Source organism: Chelonoidis abingdonii, chromosome 6, assembly GCF_003597395.2.
Source record: "Chelonoidis abingdonii isolate Lonesome George chromosome 6, CheloAbing_2.0, whole genome shotgun sequence".
Lineage (NCBI taxonomy): Eukaryota > Metazoa > Chordata > Testudines > Testudinidae > Chelonoidis > Chelonoidis abingdonii.
In genome coordinates, this window is record NC_133774.1 from 45,784,026 (window position 1) to 45,809,416 (window position 25,391).

The window sequence follows — 25,391 nt, forward strand, 5'->3', positions numbered from 1 at the left end:
CCAGCCAAATGGACCTTCCACAGTGGAGCATCAGACCATTCTGGTTCTAATAGATTAGTAACTCACAACTTCCACTGGATTGAGAGCCAGTGCTGCTCATGGAGCACAAGGGTAATATGTTCTTGTTGGTCCAACCCAAGAGGTGAGCACTGCATGTATGTTCAGCACTAGGCTGAAGCTTCTGAATGATGCTGCAAGTGTAGCTGAAGGTAGCAGTGCCCAAACTTTTTACTAAGGCAATCCACCCACAACATTGTATCTCTTTTTGCAACCCACACAGGGTCCACATTGGGGGAGGAAGAGGCAGAATCATAATCCAGCATCCTCCTCTGCTACCACCTTCTCTTCCTTGTCCTGTGAAGGGGCCACTGACTATCCTCAGAAGTTTCCTCCCACCCTCCACTCCAGCATCACAACCCTAATCCTGGACCAGGGCAGAAGGGAGGTTGGGGGCGGGCAGGAGGGGAAAGGATACCAACCCCACTCCATACCCCACAATGGCTGCTCCTGTTCTGCAGGGCTGGGCCCAGCTCCCCACTCTGTGACCCTCACATGACCAGGATCACAGCACCTCTCAAGGTTTGGCCTGAGAGAGTAGGGAGCCAGTCCCATGGGACAGGAGCTGCTGCAGTGAGGTAAATGTGAGGTGTGCTTACTCTCCAACTCCCCCTCCTCCCCAGGGCCTCACTCCACACTCCAGGACCCATCTACAACCTTTCCATGACCTATTCCATGACCCACCATATAGGAAACACTAGTATAAAGAAAGTGCATTGTAATAATCCAGCCCAAGGATGACTAAAGCATTGGCAACTATGGCAAAAGGAAAAGTTCCTGTCAATAGATAGATAGTATATGTAGAAACTGAAAACCAAAATACTTGCATTCTTTCTGCTGAATCTGGAGTAGTCTCCAACTAATAATTTACAATCCCAAATCTGGGCTAAGGTTAAAGATGAAAGACTCATATTTTAAACTACATAGTCTATCAAGTAATCATTTATCAATTTTAATTACGAAAATGTTAACATAAATGCTTACCTTCATATCCATTACAGCAGTGTCCAGTGTTGTCACATCATGGCCTTCATGCTCCCCAAAAAGCTTGTCAATAGCAGAAATTGGGCACCTGCACTGGCAGCAATAAGTATCAACATGGACCTTCTTAATTTCTTTTTGTTGACTCTCACTTTCAGATATGTCGAGTGATGATTTTTCAGAATTCATCACCACAAAGTCTGAATCCTCATGTTCAATGGGTGTCTCTTGCTCTGTCTCATTTACAGATTCATAACTATAGCTAATCTGCTCAAACGATTCCCTGTCTTCAAACAATAAATGTTCATGTGCCAATTCAGAGGATATTTCATCTTGCAAAAGTTCTTCTTGGGTAATCACTTCATAATCCATTGACTCAGCAAGATGTTCATCAGTCTCCAAGCACTGCTCCTCTCTCGTTGAATCTGATGGAAGGTTATCGAAATCACGTCTAAAAGGCTGTATGTTTAAATCACCTGATGCCTTATCAAACTTTACTCCAGGTTCTGGAAGGCCAGTCTTTACTTCTAGGTTATGCTTTGCTATATTCTTGGCAGTGTTTTCTCTGACTCTGTTTTCATTTGTCTGCTCATCTGTATCAAATAGATATTTTTCCCCATTGTTCACACTTTCAAAATGATCATGGTCTAAATCATATGTCTCTTTTGTCATGGGTTGAAGGTGATTATTCAAATATGAAATTAATTGCTCTGGTTTCTGAGTACAAACATATTGATTGCTTTCACTTTCATCAACAGGTGTTCTTCCATGAGGAATGTAATTATCCATTTTATTAACTGTTGCTATTTCATGTTCTTCTTTCCGCTCATCTGTTCGAGGAGTTACTGTCTTTGATTTATCTTGCACAGAGGCTTCTTTTTGATTAGCAATTACCTCAGAATCTAATATTTGACTGGACTCTTCATGACTCATTTGCTCTGACAATTCCTCGTGTGTTGCTGCAGGTGCATTTTCTTCCTCTTGTTGACTAGTGAGATCATTTCTTGCATCTGAAACAGTAAGCTTGCTTCCAAAAGGAACTGCCTGAGTTGGCTGACAAATAGTTACTTTAATATAAGTAATAAACGGGATTCTCTCTCCCGTCACAATTTCCCCTTCTGACAAGACCTGGGTTTTGGTGGATTCTTCAGATAAAGTATGAACAGATTGCTGCTCCTTTTCAATTACCTCATAAAAATCCTTATGTTTGTCTCCTGAAACCCTCAGTTGGCCTGACAGGTCTTTATTAATAGACTGAGCTTTTGAAACTTGATCTTTTTGAGACCCAGCTGCGTTGCAAGGAATATCATCTTTAAGAATGTATTTTTCAAAATATATTCCAGTTTCATCGTCTGTGTCAGAATTTCTAGGAAAAGATGCATCAGAATTCCCACTCTCTTCATCAGAAGGAGGCTCATTTTCACCTTTTGCATTTTCTCCCACTGCTTCTGCATAGAGGTCCTTGTATAAAAATGCCAGTGCAGGTGGCTCCTCTAGAAGTTCTGGGTTAATTGCGCTGACTGATGTGGGAAACAACATAGACCGTTCTAACACTCCTTCTTCTGTATCAAATAAGGGTGTGCCTGGTAACTTCTGTTCATCTTCTGTATTTATTACTTTTTTACTACAGTCAATTGATTTTTGCATAGTCAAAAATTTCTGAGCACCTGCATGAGACTGCATCTTGCTTTCTTGTTCTATCATTCCATAAAAGGTTTCATCTAAGTCATTATCTAGTAAAATAAATTCATCTTCTGAAGTATTAACATCAGAATTTCCAGTTGAAGAGATGGTTTCTTCTGTATGCTTCTTAGGGTTTGTCATTACAGCATCACAGGGAGATAGCCCCTGAACAGATAGTTCCGTGGGGGATTTGTCATCAATCAAAGTATACTTTTCAAAATAATCCATCTCAATGGTACTCTCATTAGGATTCAAAACTTCACCACTTTTATTTTCTGACAGAGTGGAAATTTCCTCCTCTGTTTCTACAATTTCCTGAGCATCTACTTCAACAAGTTCTTTTTGTTCCATATCTTTAACTTCGGTGTCATCTGTCACTGAGTTTTCTGAAATTTCTGTAGCTGTTCCGTATGCTGACGCTTCATGGTCACCATAATCAAACAGTTTTGTTTTAAAGAGGGTATTTGTTTCTAAGTATTCTAGTTTATCTGGCATGTGTTTGCTTTCTTCTTCATCCACTGAAGAAATGAGTGGGACAGCATGAATGTTCAATATCTCATAGCCTTCTGAAATGATATTAAACATATCTTTTTGTTCATCAGGTTCTGGAGTATATTTGGATTCTTCTGCAGAGTTCACACGTTCTGTTAATTTCTCTTCTCTCGGTAGATAATGTTCACGCCCTTTTGCTTCTACATTTGAAAAATGCTGTATTTCTTCTGCTGTTGAAAGGTCTCCAATGCTAGTTAGTGTTACATTATTTACATTTTTATCTGAGGCTGGATTACCTGGTAGTGAGGAGTATAAACTTTGTGTGTGGGTTTCATTAATGGGCTCTGATAGGAGATTATGGGAAGCTTCATTTGAAACAAAATCAGATACCATTGTCATATCTGATTTATTCTCATTAGTACTTTGGGCTGTACGTGCTGTCTGAAGTCTACCTGGAAATTGTTTTGATTCAAAGTATTCAACTTCATTTGGAAAAGACTGAATTTCTTGCTTGTCTGCTTCGTTATTATTTATAGGAACAGCTGAGCCAGTTTTTGACTCTTCTGACAACAAAGCAGTTTCCTCAAAAGCATAGGCTTGAATTTCTAGATTCTCTGTTTCATTAAAAGGCCTAACTAAGGTGGTTTTTAACTGTGCTGATGGGAAACTGTCTACTTCAGCTGAATAAGACTGATTTTCTTGCATCATGGTTTCATCAATAAAGTCTGATGAAACAGCCATTGATTGTTCAGATGACATATATTCTGTGTCAGGCAAAGCAGAATCAATATCATGCTTCTCTTCCTCATTAATAGAACCAGCTGAAAAGTTCAACACTTCTGAAACCAAGTCTGGCACTTCATGTGCATCAGGTTGTATTTCTTGCTTATCACTTTCAGCAATAAAGATGGGAGAAGGAGCTGTTAACTGTGCTGACAGCAAGTATTCTGTGCCCAGTGAATAAGCCTGAAGTTCTTGCCCATCTCTGTCATCAGTATGCATTAGTGGCATAGTGATTAACTGTTCAGACATCATGTTTTCTGTTTTAGGTGAATGTAGCTGAATTTCTTGCATCTCTGCTTCATCAGTGTCATATGATGAAACTAAAGAGTGAGACTTTGATTTTGCAGGCTTGGGTCTATATGGCTGAATGTCTTGCTTTTCTTCATCATCAATAGACTGTGACAAAACTAAGTGTTTAGGCACAGATTGTGCAGTTGCAGGTGAAGAAGATTGAATTTCTTGGGGAATTACTTCATCAACTGAATAATATAAAAGTGAACGTTCAGGCTCCAGTCCTGTAGGTACATGTGAATAACATTGACTTTCTCGGATTGTACCTGCAGGTACAAGTAAATATGGCTGAATTTCTTCATTCTCTGCTTCTTCAATGGAATGTGATAACATTCGATGTTCACACTCCAATTGTGCAGCTTGTTTCTCTGCTTCATCAATGGAATATGACAAATCTGAAAGCTCAGACTCAGGTTCTGCAGTTACTTGTGAATAATATTGACTTTCTTGTGTTTCTGTTTCATCAACAGGATATGATAAATCTACAGTTTCAAACTCCAGTTGTTCAGCTGCAGGTGAATAAGACTCTTGCTCTTCTGCTTCTTCAATGGAATAGAATAGATCTGAATGTTCAGACTCTGACTGAGCAATTATGGGAGTATTTGGCTGGATATCTTCCTGGTCTGAATGTTCAGACTCCAATTGCTCTGTTTCTTGTTTCTCTGTTTCACAAGTAGAATATGATATATCTGGTTGTTCAGATTCCAGTTGTGCAATTACAGGCGAATAAGGATGAATTTCTTGCTTTTCCGCTTCCTCGATGGAATATGATATATCTGGATGTTCACATTTGGATTGTGCAGTTATAGGTGGATAAGGTTTAATATCACGCTTTTTTATTTCAGATAAAACTGAATGTTCAGGCTCCAACTGTGTAGTCACAGGTGAATAAAACTGAATTTCTTGCTTCTCTGTTTCCTCACCAGTATGTGATGAACTAGAACGTTCAGAGACAGATTCTGTAGATATAGGCAAATAAGGCTGAGTTGCTTGCCCCTCTGGTTCATTAATACAATCTGTTGAAATGGTCTTTGTGGCCAAAAATGAATTAGGCTGAATTTCCTGGTTCTCTCCTTCATCAATAAGAGATGGTGTAATGGACAATGGCTGTTCTGAGATTACATTTGTAGTCTCAGAAGGAAAGGGCTGTATTTCTTCTCTCTCTGCTATATCCATAAGATCTGATGGCTCAGATATTGGCCATTCTGATATTGATGTTACGGGCATGGGTGAACTTGTGTGGATTTCCTGCTTCCCTTCTTCCTCAGTAAGGTATGATGAAAAAGACAGTGACTGCTCTGATGTCTCATGTACAGTCTCAGCTGGAGAAGACTGTGTCTCTTTTCTCTCTTCTTTATCAGGAGGAACTGTTACACCCGCATTTGAAAAACTGCTAGATTCAATATTCATTTTGACATGTTTTATATTATGAAGTGAACCATCATCCCTATCATTGCAATTCTTTTCAAGATGCGCCAAAGAAGGTGAGGAAAGGCTTTGATTTAAGAATCCTTTGTGCTGTTGCTTCTGCTTCCTTTTTATATCTGATGGCACAGCTGGATCTTTACTACCCTTCTTTTGGAAAAATTTTGGCGTTTCTTCTTCTGAAATTGAATTGAACTTCTGGATTTTAGCTCTTACAGCTCCATTAAGGGCTGGCCTTCCTTTTTTCAGTTTATTTTCTTTACCCATGGACTTTGAGGCAATTGAAGCATGTGACACTGGTTCCCCTGTAATGTCTAGCAAATCTTCATCTTTTGAAGTTTCTGCATCCATAGCTTGTGTTTCCAGTTGAGCAGCATTTAACTTAGCATCCTGCACTTTTGTGGGAGCATCTCTTAATTCTTGCATCTGCGTTCTGGACAAGTCACTCTTTTTGCTGCCCTGGCCTCCCTTCAAGTCTGATGTCCTATCTGATGATTTACACATCCTTTTCCGGACAGTCTTACCTTCATCCATGAGAAAGATAACTTTCACTGGGGGAGAATCTATAGATGAACTTTCAACACTACAAAGATCAGAAGTAGCACTTGCTTCTGAGGCCCAAGGAGTGGAACATCTACTTGAGCTGGTTTCCCATGGTATTCCACTATCTTCACTTTGAACTGTTACCACAGAAAAGGAAGGGTCGGACATGATGCATTGTAGCTTGGGTTTCACATCTTCATTCTGGATAATCTTCTTTAAACTATAATAATAAATAAATAAAAGTATGGTAGGATCATTTATTATAAAAAATCAATTACAGTAAAATCAAACATATCTAAATCTGAAAAACAGTCTTCCTTAAGTACTGTAACAAATATAGGCATAAATAATGTAACATTTTGTCTGACAAATATACTGTTGGCATTGATAACGTCGTATGTTGTAAGATTGTATAAAAACACTAAGGACTTCAAATTTTATCTCACTTATGCTAGCATGAAGTCAGAGTCTGGCTTTAAAACTTAAAGGAAGCTTAATGTTCTGCAAAAATCTAAGCATGAAATAAATCAGCAATATCACTAAAGATCTAAGGCCTGATTCTCCAATGCCTGATACCTTGTGGAGTCATTTAAACCTGTACTATGTTGGCATAAATGCTCACATACAGATTTGGTAGCATTTTGCACCTACTTTGCACAGATATAAATGACTAATTCAAAGTACAAGGTGGTGGAGATTCAGGCCCATAGTTTATTACAACATCTTAGTTCTCTTCATCTTCCAACCTAATAAATTAAAGTTCATTAATTTAGGTCAATTCAGTGTATAAGGGTGTTACAAATAATAAAAATATTCCTCTAAAATTATGGGTTTATCTAAGTCCTCCAACATGCCAATAAATGGTTAACCATGATTTTAAAAAGAAATTTTTAAAATATTTATGGTACATAAAATTCCAATAGCTATCATTTCTATCAGTGATTTAAGTATATTGTTTCAGGAAAAACCTACAGAACAATTTACCTCTCCGGCTTTATAAACTACAGCAGCAAAAAAGGTTAAAATGATTAAATAATTAAGGATGAAGTCACAAATTTATTTCAGTAAAGAAACTGAATAGTAATATGCAGAAAATAGAAAAGACTACCAGCAAATGTTCAACCCTCTACATTTCTTCAATACCCAATACCTTAAAAACTTCCATTGAGTAAAGCAAACCACAGAGACGGCAGAAGATGTCCTCCATTAGCCACCTTGCTATGGAAAAGGCCTTAAAAAGCCTGTAACCTACCTAGCAACTGTCTGAAGGAAAACTGCCAATGTCTCCAGCCCCATCTGATTGAGTACAAAGAAGAGCTCGGAAGAAGAGCTCCGTGTAGCTCAAAAGCTTGTCTCTCACCAACAGAAGTTGGTCCAATAAAAGATAAACACACGCATTGAAGCAACTATGAACTCTCAAAGCCTACTTCATGGGATGAGGCAAACTTGCAGCTGAAACATTCTAGTTCCACTGAATAGAGGGAGATAGTCATGCTTTGAACTACCTTTATCTGGCTAATATAATGTAATTACACAGATAGGAATAAAGAGCTAACCTGTGATATACAAGACTCCGGGATCAGAGCCAGGTGGAACTCATTGTCTTAGTGGACACAAGGAGGAGACTGAGCAGCACTGACTTTGTTTACAGATGGCAAGTAGAGATTAGAGAAAAAGGATAAACTACAACCACATTGACTTAAAAAACATTCTCCAACATATGGTAGAAGACAGACATGTTAAAGCACAAGGAAAAAGAAAACTCAAAGGAGTACAATGGTCTACAGCAGGGGTCGGCAACCTTTCAGATGTGGTGTGCCGAGTCTTAGTTTATTCACTGTAATTTAAGGTTTTGCGTGCCAGTAATACATTTTAATGTTTTTAGAAGGTCTCTTTCTATAAATCTGTAATATATAACTAAACTATTGTTGTGTGTAAAGTATATAAGGTTTTTAAAATGTTTGAGAAGCTTCATTTAAAATTAAATTAAAATGCAGAGCCCCCCAGACCAGTGGCCAGGATCCAGGCAGCATGAGTGCCACTGAAAATTAGTTCATGTGCCTACCCCTGGTCTATAGAAAACCTTAAACTCCAAAAACTAGAAGCATACAGCCCCCACTCCCCTTGTTTCAAAAGTACCCGCAAAGCAGTTGTGTGTCATGCCTGTCACCCAATAGAGCACATCAGGCAGAACTGACCAAAGCACTGACAATTCTGTTTCACAGCAACTTTTGAGGTTGAAATTTGTTTTCATATACACTGGAAAGGAAAACACTTTCAAATACATTCGTGAAAATGGAAGAGCTTGTTTTATAAATGTCACTGATTTATACATCATTAAAGTGTGTGTAAATGAAGTGGGGTGGAGACACGCATTGGCTAAACGGGGAAGAAGAGGGATTGTTGCAGTAAGAGGAGGGGAGTGGTGTGAAAGAGCAAATCTGCCTGGGAGGGAGATGGAAATGGGAGAGAAGAGTGAAGTTAGAAGGAAATGGAGATGAGAGTGAGGCTGGAAGCTGAATGACCACAAACAATGGCTACACAATGAGCAAAACAAGTATTCAGAGCCCCAGAGTGCAGAGCTGCTGCTACCTTTGTGGAGAGGCAGAGTGGAGTTCACGGGGCCTGATCCCCTAGGGGGTGGGGTGATGTGTGAGTGAGAGTGTGGTGAGATAATTGGGAAGCTGGAAGCCTCTGCCTTCCTCCCTGAACCATCGGTGCAGTTAGTATTAGGTCTTTGGGGAATGAGCCCAGAGAGGGATTCCATAGGACACTTCCTGTGAACTCCTCCTGGCTGCTGCTGACAGAGCCGGCTTTAGTGCGGGACCCAATAGAACATTTTCAGCTGGGCCCCAGCAGGGATGACTAAAAAAAAAAAAAAAAAAAAGTGTAAAAAAAAAAAAGCCTTTCATTCTTAGCAACCGGTCCCTATAAGAAGTTCTGATTTAAGGGATGTGCCACGTATGCATTTTTTTGTACCATAGGGTTACCATACATCTGTATTTTCCTCCCGGATGGCGATTTAAGAAGCAAAAAGCCTGACAGTCCAGGAAATATGGATGTATGTTAAACCAACCTAAACTCTTTTTTTAAAAAGAGGGCCTGAACTAGAAATGAGCTCTGTTTTAAAATGGGTCCCCGCCACCCAGGGGGGTGCTAGGTGACCAGATGTTCCGATTTATGGGGACAGTCCCGATTTTTGGGTCTTTTTCTTATAGAGGATCCTATACCCCCTACCCCATCCCGATTTTTCACACTTGGTGTCTGGTCATCCTAGGATGTGGACATGTGTGGGTCCCAGGTGCTCCCTGCCCCCTCATTGAAGCAGGTGTACAGGGTTACTGCCCTGGGAACTGCAGGGCACCATTGGACAAGGGACTGGCTGGAGGCAGGGCAGGGGTGACTAGAGGTAGGGTGTGGCTGCAGGTAGGGCAGGTGCTAGGCTATCTGGAGACAGAGGGTTGTTGGGGTGGCTGGCTGGCTTCAGGCGGGGCCACAGAGGGGTGCGGAATGGGTTGGCAGGGCTGGAGACAGAGGAGTGCGGGACTGGCTGGCTTCAGGCAGGGGGGTGTACCAGGGGTTGGCTGGACAGGGGCAGACGTGCGGGGCTGGTGCGGGCAGGGCAGGAGGTGCAGCAGGGCTGGATGGAGACGAGCTGGCTGTGGGCAGGGGGTGCAGGGCTGGCTGGAGACAGGGGCTGGTGCAGCGCTGGAGGCAGGGCAGGGGATGCGGGCTGGCTGGAGACAGGGGCTGGTGTGGGGCTGGAAGCAGGGCAGGCGATGCGAGGGCTGGCTGGAGACAGGGGCTGGTTGCAGGCAGGGCAGGGAGTGCGGGGCTGTCTGCAGACAGGGGCTGGTGCGGGCAGGGACGGAGGTGTAGGGCTGGTGCTGGCAGGGCAGGGGGTGTGTCAGGGGCTGGCTAGAGACGGGCTGGCTGCGGGCAGGGTGCGGGGCTGGCTGGAGACAGGGGCTGGCTGCGGGCCTGGCAGGGGTGGGGGCTGGCTGCAGGCAGGGACTGGCTGCAGGCCGGGCATGGGGTGTGGGGGCTGCAGACAGAGCTGCTGCAAGGGCAGGGGGGTGCATGGCTGGTGTGGGCAGGGGGTGCAGGAGGGGCTGGCTGCAGGAAGGGGGGGCAGATGAAGGGGGTGAGTGCCTCCTCCTCTCCACCAAGGTAGTAGCAGAAGCCCGGGGTTTGGGGGCTATTTAAAGGGCCCAGGTCTCCCTCGCTTCTACCGCGCCGGCCCTTTAAATAGCCACGGGAGCCCTAGGGAAGTGGCAGGGCTCCGGGGACTATTTAAAGGACAGGGGTGGCAGAGTCAGCTGAAGCCTGCCCCCTCTACCCCAGGGCTTGGAGGGCTATTTAAAGGGCCCGGGGCTCCCCTGCTTCTACTGCCATATCCCTTTAAATAGCCAAGGGAGCCCTGGGGAAGCAGTGGGGCTCCGGTGGCTATTTAAAGGGCCGGGGTGGTAGAAGCAGCAGGAGCCCCAGACTTTTTAAATAGCCCCCAGAGCCCTACCCCAGAGCTCCAGCAGTGGGGCTGTGGTGGCAATTTAAAGGGCCTGGGGCTCCAGTCCTCCTGGGAGCCCCAGGCCCTTTAAATTGCCCACTGGGGAAGCCAGGCCACCCCAGTACAGCACACTGGCTCTTGCCAGTACACCGTACTGGGGCTTGGGCACGGGGCCCAATTCAAGGGGATTGGTTGAATTGGCCTAAAGCCAGCCATGGCTGCTGATTTTGTTCCGCATTTAGTAAGGAAAAAGGGAGACGAAGGGGCCTGACTTGTCTCCACTGCTCTCACCAGTGCTGGCTATTTTGAGGAAGGAGCCCCCAGCTGTCAGGGTATTTCCATAGCCCACACCTGAAAGCTCTTCCTCTCTCATGGAGAGCAGCACCCATGGAGGGAAAGGCGGCCATGGGCCTTGTGCCCTGAACAAGTCCCTCTGGGTTTGAAAAAAATGGTAAAGATCCTCAGAGCTGCACATGACCCAAATACCATGGGTGAGAGAAAGCACTGTTGGCACCAGTCCAATTCAGATTAGCTGGTAGACAGGAAAAGGAAACTGAAGCAGGAATCCTGGCATTGCTGTGCAGGACAATACATCAGGCCAATCCAATGTACTGTGGTGATTTCATTATCAGGGAGCATCTTACTGCTGTTCTTGCTATTTTACACTTGCAGTGAGCGGTAACAGAGGCATCCACCAGTTTATTCATTTCGAGCCCTTTTACTTAAAACCTCAACCCTAGTGGTGAATTTCCTGGGCCCATACTACTTTGTGCCCACATTCTCATGTGGTGCAGTAGGGTAACATCTTTACCCATCCAGTATACAGCCTACTGATTGCACGAGGCCTTTGTATACTCAACACCTTGTTTCTTTCTCCTCCCCTCACCTAATCAGAAGGTGCTGACCTATTTGAGAGAGGCTAAAAAAAATACTGAAACAAACAAAAAGAAAATACACTCTCCAACTCCCATTTACTTTAGTAGGTGGGTCTAGAGTACCTATACTTACAAACTTAGTTACACCACTGTGACAGTCCCCTCTGGGCCCTGCCACATCCCACCCACTGGCTGCCAGGCAGCTCCTTCTCCATACTGGCTAGCAGAACCTCTGACCTACTCAGATCAGTCCACTACTCAAGTTAGACTCCTCAATCCACTTCTCCAGCTTCCTTCAGGCTGAGGGCAGCCTTTGACCCTTCTATACCGCCTCTCACCATCTTCCTGGCTTTGTCTCCTTTTAATTGCAAGTAGGTTTGCCAACCCTCCAGGATTGTCCTAGAGCAAAGGCAGGCAACATATGGCCCGGGTGCCAAAGGCGGCACACGAGCTGGTTTTCAGTGGCACTCACACTGCCTGGGTCCTGGCCACTGGTTCGGAGGGCTCTGCATTTTATTTAATTTTAAATGAAGCTTCTTAAACATTTTAAAAACCTTATTTACTTTACATACAACAATTGTTTAGTTATATACTATAGACGTATAGAAAGAGACCTTCTAAAAAACATTAAAATGTATTACTGCACGCGAAACCTTAAATTAGAGTGAATGAAGACTCAGCACAGCACTTTTGAAAGGTTGCTGACCCCTGTCCCAGAGTCTCCAGGAATTAAAGATTAATCTTGAATTCAAGATTATTTCATGTGATGAAACCAGGAATACGTCCAAACAAAATAGAGGGCATGTTGTTTTAATGGCAATTCTCCAGAACCTTGTATTTGTCCTCCAGTTCACTTGCCGTCTGAGATTTTATCCTTAATAAAAATAATCAAGTCCAAAAGGTACAGGAAATGGTTACAACAATATATTGTCTGGTTATCTTTTGTTTTCTGAGTATTTGAGGCTGGCAGTCTGAAGTCCTTTTATCTGTATGAGCCAGCTAATGGAAGGAGCCCAGTAACAGCAGTGCCTGGACAGCTAACTGATGTTCTTTTCCTGTGATTAAACTTTAATTCCACATGTGTATCAGACTCCACAGGGAATCCTACAAATGAAGGTCTGGTAACTTGCATCGTAACAGTTTGCTTGGTGTTTTTCTCAAAGATATGATACATCCTTTCCAAATACCATCACTGCTTTATAAGAAAATATTAGTTCTAAATGGCAATAGAAAAAATAGATGTCAGTCAAAAAGATAATTTCACAAGGTACAGTTCCAAAAGCTAGAGCACACAGCACAGGAGTTTATAAAAACAACTGGTTTATTCATGCTGACAAAGGACATGATGTCTTGCGCTGTCCTTATTACAGGGTTCTGACACTACTTGTTAATCTCATTGTTTCCAGAAATAACAAAAGAATAACTGCAGTACCTGGCTTTGATTGAGTGGTGTGGAAAAGTAAGGCACCATGACTTTGCTGGAGTTTTATGGAGACTGTTGCTATGAGAACTTTACAACAGATTTAAAAGGATAACTAGTTTCTGATAGAAACACTGCATTGTAGCACTGACCCTGATCCTGGAAACAACAACATGCATCACCTTACCCACTTGAGCAGCTTCACTGGCTTAATTAGGACTATTTAGTGCAAGTAAGGATTTTTTCATTGTAGGATCAGGCCCTTTACCTGTATGTTGCATGTTTTTATACACTCTCTCCAGAATTCTACTTTCGAACTTTAAAAATGTCCATTAAGCTTTATGCTTTGTCACATCGTCTGTGCCAGTTTAAACAACCACCAGCTGCTGCTAGCTTTTGTTTTCATAGATCTTATTTAAACCCTTCTTCCTCTTGCATTGAACTATTTTCTCCCTACCAGAAAATGCTAAGACTGACTCTGTATGGTAGCATGACTACTATTGTATTTCAAATGCAGCCCAGCTGCTCCGTAAAGCTTTAATCTAATTGGGGAAAAAAACACCAGTTACATTTACCCACAAATCCTACACATTCCATGCTGGATAATCATGCTTTAACACCACTGTCCATTACTGTTGTTACTGTTCCATCCTTGAATGCTACTTTACTAAGCACCTGCCTAAAACACTTAGAATATCTTCAACACTTTGGATCTTTTTTAGCTTATCCAAATGGCATATATTGTGTACACTACATTTTTTACCTAACCACAACTAATTACTTTTTACCTTTGTTTCTAGACACCCTCTCCTAAGATGGCCTAGTCTCCAATCGACTGTGCAAAGAGCCCAGTAATGAAATAAACTAATTTTTAATCCTGTAAATTTTTTGTTGTATTTTCCTGTCTAAAAGGAATAACTCAGAGTATTTTTAATATTTTAAAAATATTAGCTCTTTTTAATAGATTCTGAAAGAGTGGAAAAACTGGTCACTCAAAATAACCTCATCTCTGTGTTGGATACACAGGGTTTGTGTCAGGTTATTCACAAGCACTCCTACAGCTTTTTTTAAACAGCATTGACAAACTTTATTTTTATTTATTCATTAACTTTGCACTTATCACAGCTGTAGATAAGAACTTTCTATTAAATATACGCTATTGTATCCTTAGGCTTTAGTTACTGACTCAATCCACTGGTGTCCCATTGCTCATTGAGATCTCACCTGTGTTATATACTAAATGACAAAAAGATTAAATGATCAGTCAGATCTCTCTTTCTAGCACAATATATGAAGCTTGTCAATTTGAGTTCTGGCAGAATGTCAGAGGAAGCAAGCTCCAGAGAGGAGGACTCTCAGCTAAGAGCTTCCTATGTAAAGGAACTTCAACAAAAGTGCACTGGATGACCTCAACTGTTGTAATGGAATATGAAGAGAACTGACAACACAATTCCAGGCTTTGTAGGGTTCTAAAAATGAGAGATAGGAAGACAATGCTAAAGTTATTCTCTTTGAGCACTACTGGGGGGGGTCAGGAAACCTGAGTTCTATTCCTGTTTCTAAACAGGCCTGCTGTTTGCCCTGGGGCAAGTCACTTGACTTCTCTATGCCCCAGTTCATTATACAGTACTCATCTTGCTTTGGAAAAGCATTTGGAAATCTGTGGATGAAACGCATTACATAGGTTCCTCTTATGTCCTATGGCAAAACTCCCCCGGAGTTTAATAGTGCAAGGGCAGTCTAGAGCTGAATAGGCAACCAGTCCTGCACACAGCTCGCAAATGTTAAATTGCAGTTAATGGCAGAGTTGGCTGCAGAATCAGGCATGTACGGCCTTGCAGACAGATTTAACTTATCTTGGACTTTTCTAAAAAAAAAGATTTTCAAAACATCAATAGCAATTGTATCTTGAAACAGAGGCACCAAATTTCACTTGTAAACTCACTACCAAGTTACAGAGTGCAGAGTCACATCTTATGGGCTTGGCCTTTACATCCTTACTCATGTTCCTGAGAGTTTTGCTTAACTAGTAATGACAGGGGAGGGCCTAAAGTTCCAAATCTTCATTTTATTTACATTTACAAAAATCTCTAACAGCTAAAAAAAAGTTTAAAAATTTATACCAATAAACCATTTCTGAACTAAAAGAACAGGAGTACTTGTGGCACCTTAGAGACTAACAAATTTATTTGAGCATAAGCTTTTGTGGGCTTTCCAGTCCATGCATAGACTGGAACATACAACAAGAAGATATTTATACATACAGAGAACATGGAAAGGTGGAAGTAGCCATACCAACTGTAAGAGGCCAATCAATTGAGATGAGCTATCAGCAGCAGGAGGGAAAAAAACTTTTGAAGTAATAATCGAGATGACCCATAGAAGGTGTGAGGATACTTAACATGGGGAAATAGATTCAATTAGTGTAATGGCCCAACCATAACCAGTCTCTGTTCAAACCTAAGTTAATTGTATCTAATTTGCACATTAATTCAAGTTCAGCAGTCTCTCTTTGGAGTCTGTTTTTGAAGTTTTTTTGTTGTAAAATTGCCACCTTCAAGTCTGTCACTGAGTGGTTAGAGAGGTTTCTGAGCTGTGAACTCGTTTTGCCTTATTTGCTCTAAAAGCCAAATGTTAATTCCCATCACACCTCCTGGAAAAGCAATGGAATATTCTTAACAAACATGATGTGAACAGAACTACACTAATTAAAATCAGAAGTAAATCAAACTTAGGGCTTGTCTACACTGGCACTTCGCAGTGCTGCAACTTTCTTGCCCAGGGGTGTGAAAAAACACACCCGAGCGCTGCAAGTTTCAGCGGAGTCGAGTGCCAGTGTACACAGTGCACCAGCACAGGGAGCTACTCCCCTCATGGAGGTGGTTTTTTAAGAGCACTGGGAGAGATCTCTCCCAGTGCTATGCCGCAGCTACACAAACCACATTAAAGCGTGGCCACATTGCCAGTGAAGACATGCCCTGAGTTGAAAAAACTCAGGTGCCCATTGAACACAGCTGTTTGGAAGTCCCTCAGGTAGACCCACCTATCTTAATTAAATGCTGTTGTGGGATGTACATGAATTGTGCCATTATTAATATAATTGGCTGTCTAAGGAATTTATCAGGATTTACCAAATACTCAGTGTATTAGAACATTCTTCATCTGCAGCATTATGATGCCATTCCTGATAGGCAATGATACTTTACTTGTACAGTTTATATTGCAATAGCACCCACCGAAGCCAAGAATGAAATCCGATTGTCCTAAGTACCATTCAAATGCATAGATAGAGACACTCCCCAGATCCCTCACCCCCCCGAACTGCTATTAAAGAAAGGATATCTGAAGATAGAAGGCATGAGCTACTCTCATCTGTAGCTTAAAGATGATTATTTAAACACCATCATTAACTATTTAGTTGTTGCTCATAGAAGCAGAAATATCTAGCTGATTACTCTGATTCAGAAACATACTTAAGCATGTATATAAAACTTCAAGCCCTGCGTAGTCCCATTGACTTCAGGGGGACTACACATGTGCATCAGGTTACACGCAGGCTGAAATAACTTCCCAAATCTGGGCTAAAGAGCTTAACCAGCATAGTTAATATAGGTGCCAAAGATGCAAGAGATCTTTCGGGGCATGTGGTCCATTCTCTTCGCTAGTACAGGACTGTTTCTATAGTACATTTTGGCACAGTAGGCTTGGTCCCCTGTACTTTGAAATAACTCCAGTGATGGGGATTTCCACCCTTTCCTTTGGGAGAGTAACTCACAGTTGAATGGATCTCACAATCAGGAAGCTTTCCTAATGCTCTGGACTAAGTTCTTCTTTTCTTAATCTCATTCCTTTACCCCTAGTTAGAACCAGGGAGCTGAGGAAAGATACCAGAGAAGAGGCTCATGGCAAAATTGGGCGTTAAGATGAGTAGAGTTTCACCATTTTTTCTTCATCTTGTTGACCTCTGCCCATGAAGAACTTTCATGGTAAGGCTCCAAATCACTCCAAAATTTGATAGGCTGCCGAGAGGCTCTGTATAACCAAGAACAACTCCTATCACTTGGGTGGCTAGAAGTATATTACTCAAACCACTTACCAAACAGACTTCAGAAAGTATTTTTCAAACATTATTACTTATTTTCCAACTCTGTTTACAAAGTACATTTAACAATGATGGATTCTGTCCCCACACAACAACATCCTGCTCTTGATCTACATTAGGTGGACCTGGATGGGCGCAAGGTGTCCCACTGATATTAGTGAGGTTCTGCAAGGACACAAGAGTCTACCCACACAGATCAGATTGCAGGATCAGGCCCAGGATCATGGCAAAGACAGGATCAGAGCTCAGATTTCTGGTTCCCAGTCCTACACAGAGAGCACTCATCCAGGCTATTTCTCAGCAGTTTCTGTTAGGAACTTTGGTCTCTGTATAAAAATGCCTAAAATCAAACAGTGTTCTATGTCCCTTTTCACCCCAAAAATCAGTCACAGAAGGCCTCAAATACCTGGTGGAAAGAGCTTAGAGTCCTCCTTCCTCACCCGACTGCTGACATGTAAATCCCCAGAATAAGTAAGATCAATATGTAACAAAAAGTCAGCCAGAAAGGGAGGGGCAGGAGATGCCACTCCAGCTGGCATGCTGCAGACTCTTTAAATAGAAAAGCCTTCAGTGTTCAGGATAGGCACTTACAGAATAAAACGTAATTACAGCCAAATTAACCAGAAAGCCTCGCTGGCAGATTCTCATTTGTTTTATTCAAATATGCTTTGAGGGAGAAAAAGATAATATAGGCCTGGATCCCAAGTCCCCCAAGTGTTACACCCCACCCATGCATGCAGGGCTTGTTCCTTTTTGGAGAGGGAGTACCTGTTAGTCAGCTCCGCCACTTCTTGGGGCTCCACCAACCCTTCGGGGACTTCATCCTCTATAGAGGAGGAAATCTCTGACACTCTGTCGCACTCAGAGCCAGAATAACCCTCCATTCAGTTCAGGCCTTTGCTGGGATTTTTACCCCCTACTCCGTCCTCCCCAGGGTTGCCTGAAGCAACTGTCATCCCCAGCAGCTTCAGTCCTCCTGACTCAGGGCAGTCTTTAAATAGAAGGCAGGAAAGTTACAACACCAAGTTGCTGTTGCTGCCTAAGTCTTACCACTGGGTCCTAGCACCAGCCTCACCCCAGTACACTGTGAATAATAAAAAGGACAAACCAGCAATTGCAGCCAGTTCTCTGGGCTACTCAAGCCACTCACAAACTCAGCTCATTTTTGCTACGAAGCAGCTTTTGGTAACAGTGTTTTATAGCCAAGCTCACTGGCTAAATGTGCAGAGTTACAAAAAGAAACACAAATCAGGGCTCCAAGTGACCTCCCCCAACCAGAAGAAAGGTAACACACGGATAGCGTGGGGCTATGGGAGTGGAGGAAGCAGATATGTAGAAAGTCTAATTGTGTCTCAATATCAGTTATTAAAAGCAAAATAAATGTATGTAAATGTTTAACAGGGGGCTCTGGCGTAGAACCCTGCATGAGGGTTCAGAATAAGATGTGGTTTTTTAAAATTTTTTTATAAAGATTAAAATATTAAAAACAAGCAAAGAATACACAGCCTTAAAAATGAATGCAGTGCTTGTGAAAGGTGTCAAGTGATCCTAGTGTTTCAAGTTTCCTACCCTTACGCCTAGAAATTGGAATGCTGAGTTTATGGACCATGTGAGAGGAGCCAATTCAATACCCTTGGTTTGAAAAACATAAGTATTGTAATTAGGCAATGGGAGGCATGACTAGATTTACTGCTCAGATGCTACAGTATCTTGAAACAAGTTACGACTTTCCCTTTCCTTCCCATATGGTAACTCTGCTAAATAGTAGTTACTAAAGCCTATAAAGACAAACAATTCACTAAGATGTGGATGAAGACACAGCTGCAGTTTGAACAGCTACTGATACTATGTATTGTTATTGATAAGCAAACTAGCAGACTAACAACATCTGCTTTTCCTCTACAACAGATGGAAATCAGCCACATTTGCACTGTAATTATTCTCTACTATCATACAAACTGGGCTGCTTTTTACAGGCAAGAAGAAAACTATCTTCAATATTCTTAAATTAGAACTAACCAAATGAAGTGCTTGTCACAGTTCAGGGCAACTGCACCTGTATTTCACCAAAGCAGTTCAGCGATGGCATCCATCATCAGGCTTCCAGCTACCCTGGCCATCACCTTTCTGGGCAGAGACATGGGTCTCACTTCCTCCGACCAGGGAATCTCCAGGCTGCACAGTCTTCTGACTGTACTGGGATGTCCCAGCAGGGGACTCTGCCTGCTTACTTTCTCTTCAGAGTCTACCTACAGAGCAGTTGCTCGCAGTTACAAGTTACCATGCAGCACTTCCTATGCAAGCACATTTTTCTCTTAAGGTAAAAGCACTACAAAGAAAACATTTTAAAAAAAACAATAAAAGAACCTACACACATGCTAATAAGCTTACCAGCGATGCCCCCAATCCGAACATGGGCTCTGGCAGGAGCAGTCCTTCAAAACCCCACCCAAGGGGTTTCCCCTGTGGTTTCGAGTTCATCATAGGTTTAGCTCAGAACAAGCACCCACTCTTATGGGGCCTCACTAGGACAAGTCCTTCCAAATCTTCTCTAAGGATTGGGTCTCTGTTGTATTAATTTATAAGATATAAATGGATTAAACGTGTTAACATCACCCAATCACTGTCCAACATTAAGCACTGTTAAACAAGGTCCAAGGTTTGGTATACAGAGGCCTCAACCTACTTTCTATCTTGGCAAACACACCAATAATTTGTTTTTTTTGTTGTTTTTTTTTAACGATAAAGATGGAAAAACAGTTAATACTTCACATTTCAAATGCATTAAATAAAGCTTTTATTTTAGCAACATCTTGTTCTTTCGGGCTGGAGAGTCTTTAGAAGGCAAACTCCCTTGTGTGGCAGTCTCTTAGATGGTATCAGAGATGGTGATAATTGTCCTTTCAGGGAAAAAGAGACCTTAGTGGAGATGAACCGAAGCTGCTTCTGCTGCTGTTGAAATTCAATTCTGTTTTTATTCCCAGAGGTGTTTGGGATGCAGCTGGAGCTGGTAGAGGTGGCGATGTGATCTGGGTCCCTCTCTCTGGCTTGGCCTGGCCAGGACATGTCTCAGGATCAGGATGACAAAAGGCCTGGGGTGCCACTATATGGTGGGGGTGGCAGCAGCCATGATGGTGAAGCTTGTTCCAGTGGCCTATTTTTCTATCATTTCTTTCATTAGCCAACCAGCAAGGGAATGGTGGACTAGCCCATCCCCTCATTATTTTGTCCACCAATTGGGCCTAGTTTCTGACACACCAATTTTGGATCACTGATATCTGGCTCCATGTTTTTCTCATTTACCAAGCATGATCTTAAAAGTCCGAGTTACATCAGGAGGCTTTTTTTGGGGTGGGGTGGACTAATTAAATCTGTCTCCTTTTTGTACCTTTTCCCATCAACATTTGTTGTTTTAGGTTATTGTGACACCTTATGAACTTTCTTATGCTTTTTACAGTTGAGTTCACAATTATGGTAAATCTGTAGGCCCTCCATGGATGGGAGGTCCTGTCCATTTGCTGGATCAGGATATTTATCCAAGAATCCTTTGTCCATTGGTCCGTAAAAAATCCAGTTTGAACTAGTATACGGAAAACTCCCCAAGTGGTAGCTTCAAAGGGCAGATAACCAGAGGAGTTAAATTAGCATCCCCCTCCTCCTATACCAGATACACATTTCCACAATAAACACATGCACAAAGGTATTAAGCCTAATTCAATAAGGTTTAAATTAATTCAATAAGGTTTGTTCAGGATATAGTCAGTCTGTTACAGCACTCATTGTCATTATATTTATAACAGGGGAACCCCCTTCAACTGAGATTTCGAATTCAAAATCCTAAATTAACCAGAATGCTGTTTCTTGATACTTTGAGTGAAATAAAATAATACCTTATTTTATTTGGCACTTTAAATAAATTGCAAGTTGTAAATCAATCATCAAGCTCTGGTTGGTATCACAAGATTAAGGAAGTCCAGCTGGACCAATTTCTGAATATAAGTCATCTCTCTAAAGTTAAATTACTAAATTGGGTGCCAGAATCATCTCATCCAAAGTGTTTCCTATGTACAGATAAAGCATTTTTGTTCCCCTTGCCCCAGGCAGTGAGACCTGTTAGGTACATGATGTACAATGCAGTCTCTGCATCACAGATCATTTCTTAAATAATTACCTTGATTTAAAGGGACATTAAAGTAGATTATGCCCCAGGTTTGGCCTTGGTCACTGAGATGGAGGATCAGCCGAATGAAAGATTTTTTAAGTTAACGGAGAACGGTGTTATACCTTCTTCTATAAGAAAACCTACCTGGAAGCATCTCTGTAGAGACACAATGCTGTAGATAACACAAGTATAGATTCGTTCTTACACACAGTGAATGCAGTGTCATTGCTTGCTCCCATCACCCCTAATTTAAGTGACCAGAATAGCACTCTCAACTTTGTCCTGTACCTCTCACAAATTGGCTTGTTCTGTAAGTAGACCAAAAAAGATTCTACATATCTCTTTACAGGGTCTTCTTGTAAGCACCACACTTCATGGGTAACAAAGAGATTGATTTACATTTGTACATGCAAACATTAATAAAGAGGAACACGAGAGAACACAAGAACACTAAAACATCCACAGAGTTTAAAGGCCACAATGCATTATTAGGTTGTATAGTCTGACCGCCTCTGTGTCACAGGTCATTACATTTCACCCAGTTACTGCTCTGTTGAGCCAAATATCTTGTGTTTGACTACAGCATATCTTCCAGAAGGCATTCAGTAGATGGAGAATCAACCACTTCCCTTGGTAGTTTGTTTGAGTGGATAATTGCCCTCACTATGGAAAATTTATTTCTTATTTGACTGTATCTGGCTTCAGCTTCCAGCTATTGGTTCTTGTTATGCTTTTTGCCAGTAGATTAAATAACCTTTCAGTTCCTGGTATTTCCTCCCCATGAAAGTACTATATGCATAAACAAACCCCAACATTATACTACCATTAATCCTGCTTCCTGTCAAAGATCTCACTGACTGACAGATTTATCATCACTAATTTATACCCGCAGTAGTTATTCTTCCAACTGAACTCTAAACTAAAGTAGATCTTTGCCATGTACTCTCACCAACTGCATTCTTGTACTAGTAATGACACTCACTGATCTCTAGTTCCCCTTATAGCTCTTACTCTGGCTTCAGGGCACATATTTCAATCTTTTTGGACTAATTTTACTCAAGTCACTATCTCCCCAGTCTAGGATTTCCAGAACCCACCTACACACAGAATACCTCATGGGGGATTTACTAGAGTAATTCCTTGCACCATCAGCGTCTTATGTTAATTTAGAGTTCAGCTTTTTCACCCAAACCCTGTCCTAATGACCTATTTTGGTCATATGTATAAACTTACTTAATTCTGAGAGCTTGATTTAGATTTACATAAAAAATCTTCAATGAGTTCATAATAGAACTCTAATCTCACTGACAGCATAAATCAAATAGTCAAAAAGCCAACATTATAGATCCTACTATACGCAGTCCATGCTGATTCCAATACTGCTGCTATGGAAAGTGAAGCTTTTGCTATCATTCGGTGAAGTCAGTTAGGTCATCTGTCCAAATCAGAGTCTTAATTGAAAGTGATGTTACTAATTCCTGTGGCACTGGAACACTGAAGAGAGCTCTTGGAAAAGGACAGAAAGTGAAACAGAATCCTACACATTGTCAATTTCTGGCATAATGTAAACTGAGAAAAGGAAAAAAGACATCAAGCAGCAAATCACTACCAAAAGTCACATAGTATTCAAAGCTGTTTCTAAAGCAATGGAAGGGGTCTAAATTAAATCATTCCACTTCATTGCAGTGAGAAACCTCAGAGATGCTTCAGTGTTGGACTATGCACAGTGACAGAAGGAAACATTGGTCCAACATGACAAACCCTTTAACAATTAGGCCATACCTACACTTACAAGCTTACAGCAGCACAGCTGTACCAATACAGCTGTGCAACTGTAACAGCGCTTGTGTAGCTGCATTATGCCGACGGGAAAGAGCTCTCCTGGCGATATAATAAAATCAGCTCAACGAGCGGCAGTGGCTATGTAGGTGGGAAAGAGTCTCCAACCAACATAGCACTGTGCACACCAGTGCGTCGCTCAGGGGAGAGTTTTCTCACATCCCTGAGCAACAAAAGTTTTGCCAACTTAAGTACTAGTGTAGACATCGCCTTAGTCTGTTACTTAAAGACTTTAGGTCTCTCAGAAAACTATTATTGCATCTGATTATAAAGGAGGTGGAATCTGATTACAAATGAGGAACCTTATTTGAGTAAATTGGGGAAGAAATCTGAAAAAATTAATTCATAAATATATTGGCTATTACTGGACTCCTCACTCTAAACTAATTGAAGATTTAGCTCATCAACTCATCTTCAAGCAACTACACAGGGTGAGTGATCCAAACTTTCTAAACTAAGTGGAAGATAAGCTCAAAAGTTACACAATCCAAACAAAAAAAATTCTTCAAGAGCTTCCATCCTGTTTCACGAAGTTAATCAAGAACTACTTCACACAGTAGTACAAGCTTTACAGCATTCACGAGTAATTCTTCAAATAATTGGCATTTCCACAGCATTCCTGCTCCTGGTTGGCCAGAGAGAAGGATATTACAATACCTTGATATTTGTTCATTTTTTGAGTTTCCCTTATATGTTATTCTTCACATTACTGGGGTACTGCCACCATCCGTGCCATCACCAGAGAGAACTACTCCAAAATAGTTACTCAGAAAGTATCTGGCTCAGGAGTACGGGAATACTTGCTGGAGGAAAGAGGGTAGTGCAGATTTATTTCCACACATTTGAAGGAACTGCCACCTGGACTCATGGATTCCTGGTTACAGGTATAGATGCTCAAAAATGTTTCAACTTTTAATTTTTTTTTTTTTTGCAATTTCTCACTGCCCTTTTTTTTTTTTAAACCATTAAGTTGATGGCATTATTAAGCTTCATAAAGGAAGCTATAAGGGAGTTTAAAAAAAAGGAGACTCACTATCCTACTAGCAAATTTTAGGCAAAGATGGGGAAATAGTGCGGGATAGAAAACAATTATTTAAAGCACGGAAAATAGTAACAAGGAGAGCTTTCCTTATGCAATACCTATTGCCTGTTCTGCTTTATCTGTTGGGAGAGATGCATACCCCAAGGGCTTGTCTACACTACTGCTTAAATCAATGTAACTTATGTCATTCAGGAGTGTGAAAAAGCCACTCCCCTGAGTGACGTAAGTTGCACTGACTTAAAGCGGTGTCTACACTGTGCTATGTTGGTGGGAGATGTTAACTGTTGTTGAGGTAGAGTAGTTACTTCAACAAGAGAGCGCTCTCCTGTCAACACAGCATGTCTTCACCAGATGCGTAGCTGCAATGAAGTGTAGTGAAGACAAGCCCAGTGAGATAAAGTTTATGGAAGATTATATACGTAGTTTTGTAGCTTTGACATGCCGCTCACTTGAAATGCTGTCTTGTGTATGCATGTTCCTTTCTAGATCTTCTATTTCCATAAAGTCTTGTACTCTGAATAGGCACAGAAATAGTTAGAGCCTTTTTAAACATTGTATACACACATCTAGAGTTACCAGAGAATCTTTGAATGCTGACATTTTGTACTACAAGTTTTCATTGTTTTATGTAAAGCCACTTGATCATATTTCAACACATTTATACATGGGTGACTCATTCAGACTAATTTTAGCATCTCAAGAAAAGGAAACAAAACCTGATTTGGAATAAAACATTTCAGTTTTATCTGCTTGACTGCTATTGAACTGCAGATTAGATTAAAGTTATAGAAGCAAACTTGTTTAAAAAAAATTAGATGACAGATTAGAGTGAGATATGTATAGTAAATGATTTTAGAACAGGCAACAACCTGACCGTTTAATCTTAAACATTAACGTGTTCTGTAACTTTTTAAAGAATTCTGCAATTGATGAAGCATAAATAAAAGTCACCTGCAACTTGGAGACATGGACTCAAGAACATGTAAAGAATCCAAATGTACATTTTGAGAAGCCTGTAAGGACTACATTGCACATAGGTATAAAATTCCAACAGCTACACATACATTTCTGGTTTTGGACAAGACAATCCTCAGAGGACTTCTCATTCTACACAATCACAGGGAAATAGAAAACATTTAGAAGAGCTCATGTGAAACAAGAGCAAAATGAAACAGAAAAGTTATCTGTA

The 25,391-nt window shown here is 41.4% G+C and overlaps 3 protein-coding genes across 3 annotated transcripts in view; all 3 read right to left on the reverse strand.

The window, feature by feature from the left end:
• LOC116816070 (cardiomyopathy-associated protein 5) overlaps window positions 1–2,877 on the reverse strand; it is a 50,450-nt gene extending 47,573 nt beyond the window's left edge. Inside the window, exon 1 of the mRNA XM_032765012.2 lies at window positions 1,042–2,877. Within this exon, the coding sequence (XP_032620903.2) occupies window positions 1,042–2,862 (1,821 nt within the window). The 5' untranslated portion in view covers window positions 2,863–2,877. The remainder of the gene's footprint in view (window positions 1–1,041) is intronic.
• On the reverse strand, window positions 2,866–4,543 carry LOC142047024 (cardiomyopathy-associated protein 5-like; the record flags this gene model as incomplete). Its single annotated transcript, XM_075067484.1, has 1 exon — window positions 2,866–4,543. A coding segment is annotated over exon 1 (1,422 nt), but the record flags the coding sequence as incomplete, so codon positions are not given.
• An 11-nt stretch (window positions 4,544–4,554) lies between these two features.
• Window positions 4,555–18,130, reverse strand: LOC142047025 (uncharacterized; the record flags this gene model as incomplete). Its single annotated transcript, XM_075067486.1, has 2 exons — window positions 17,928–18,130; window positions 4,555–6,475 (listed from the first exon to the last, which is right to left on the reverse strand). Coding segments are annotated over exons 1-2 (2,037 nt in total), but the record flags the coding sequence as incomplete, so codon positions are not given.
• Window positions 18,131–25,391: the final 7,261 nt, after the last annotated feature.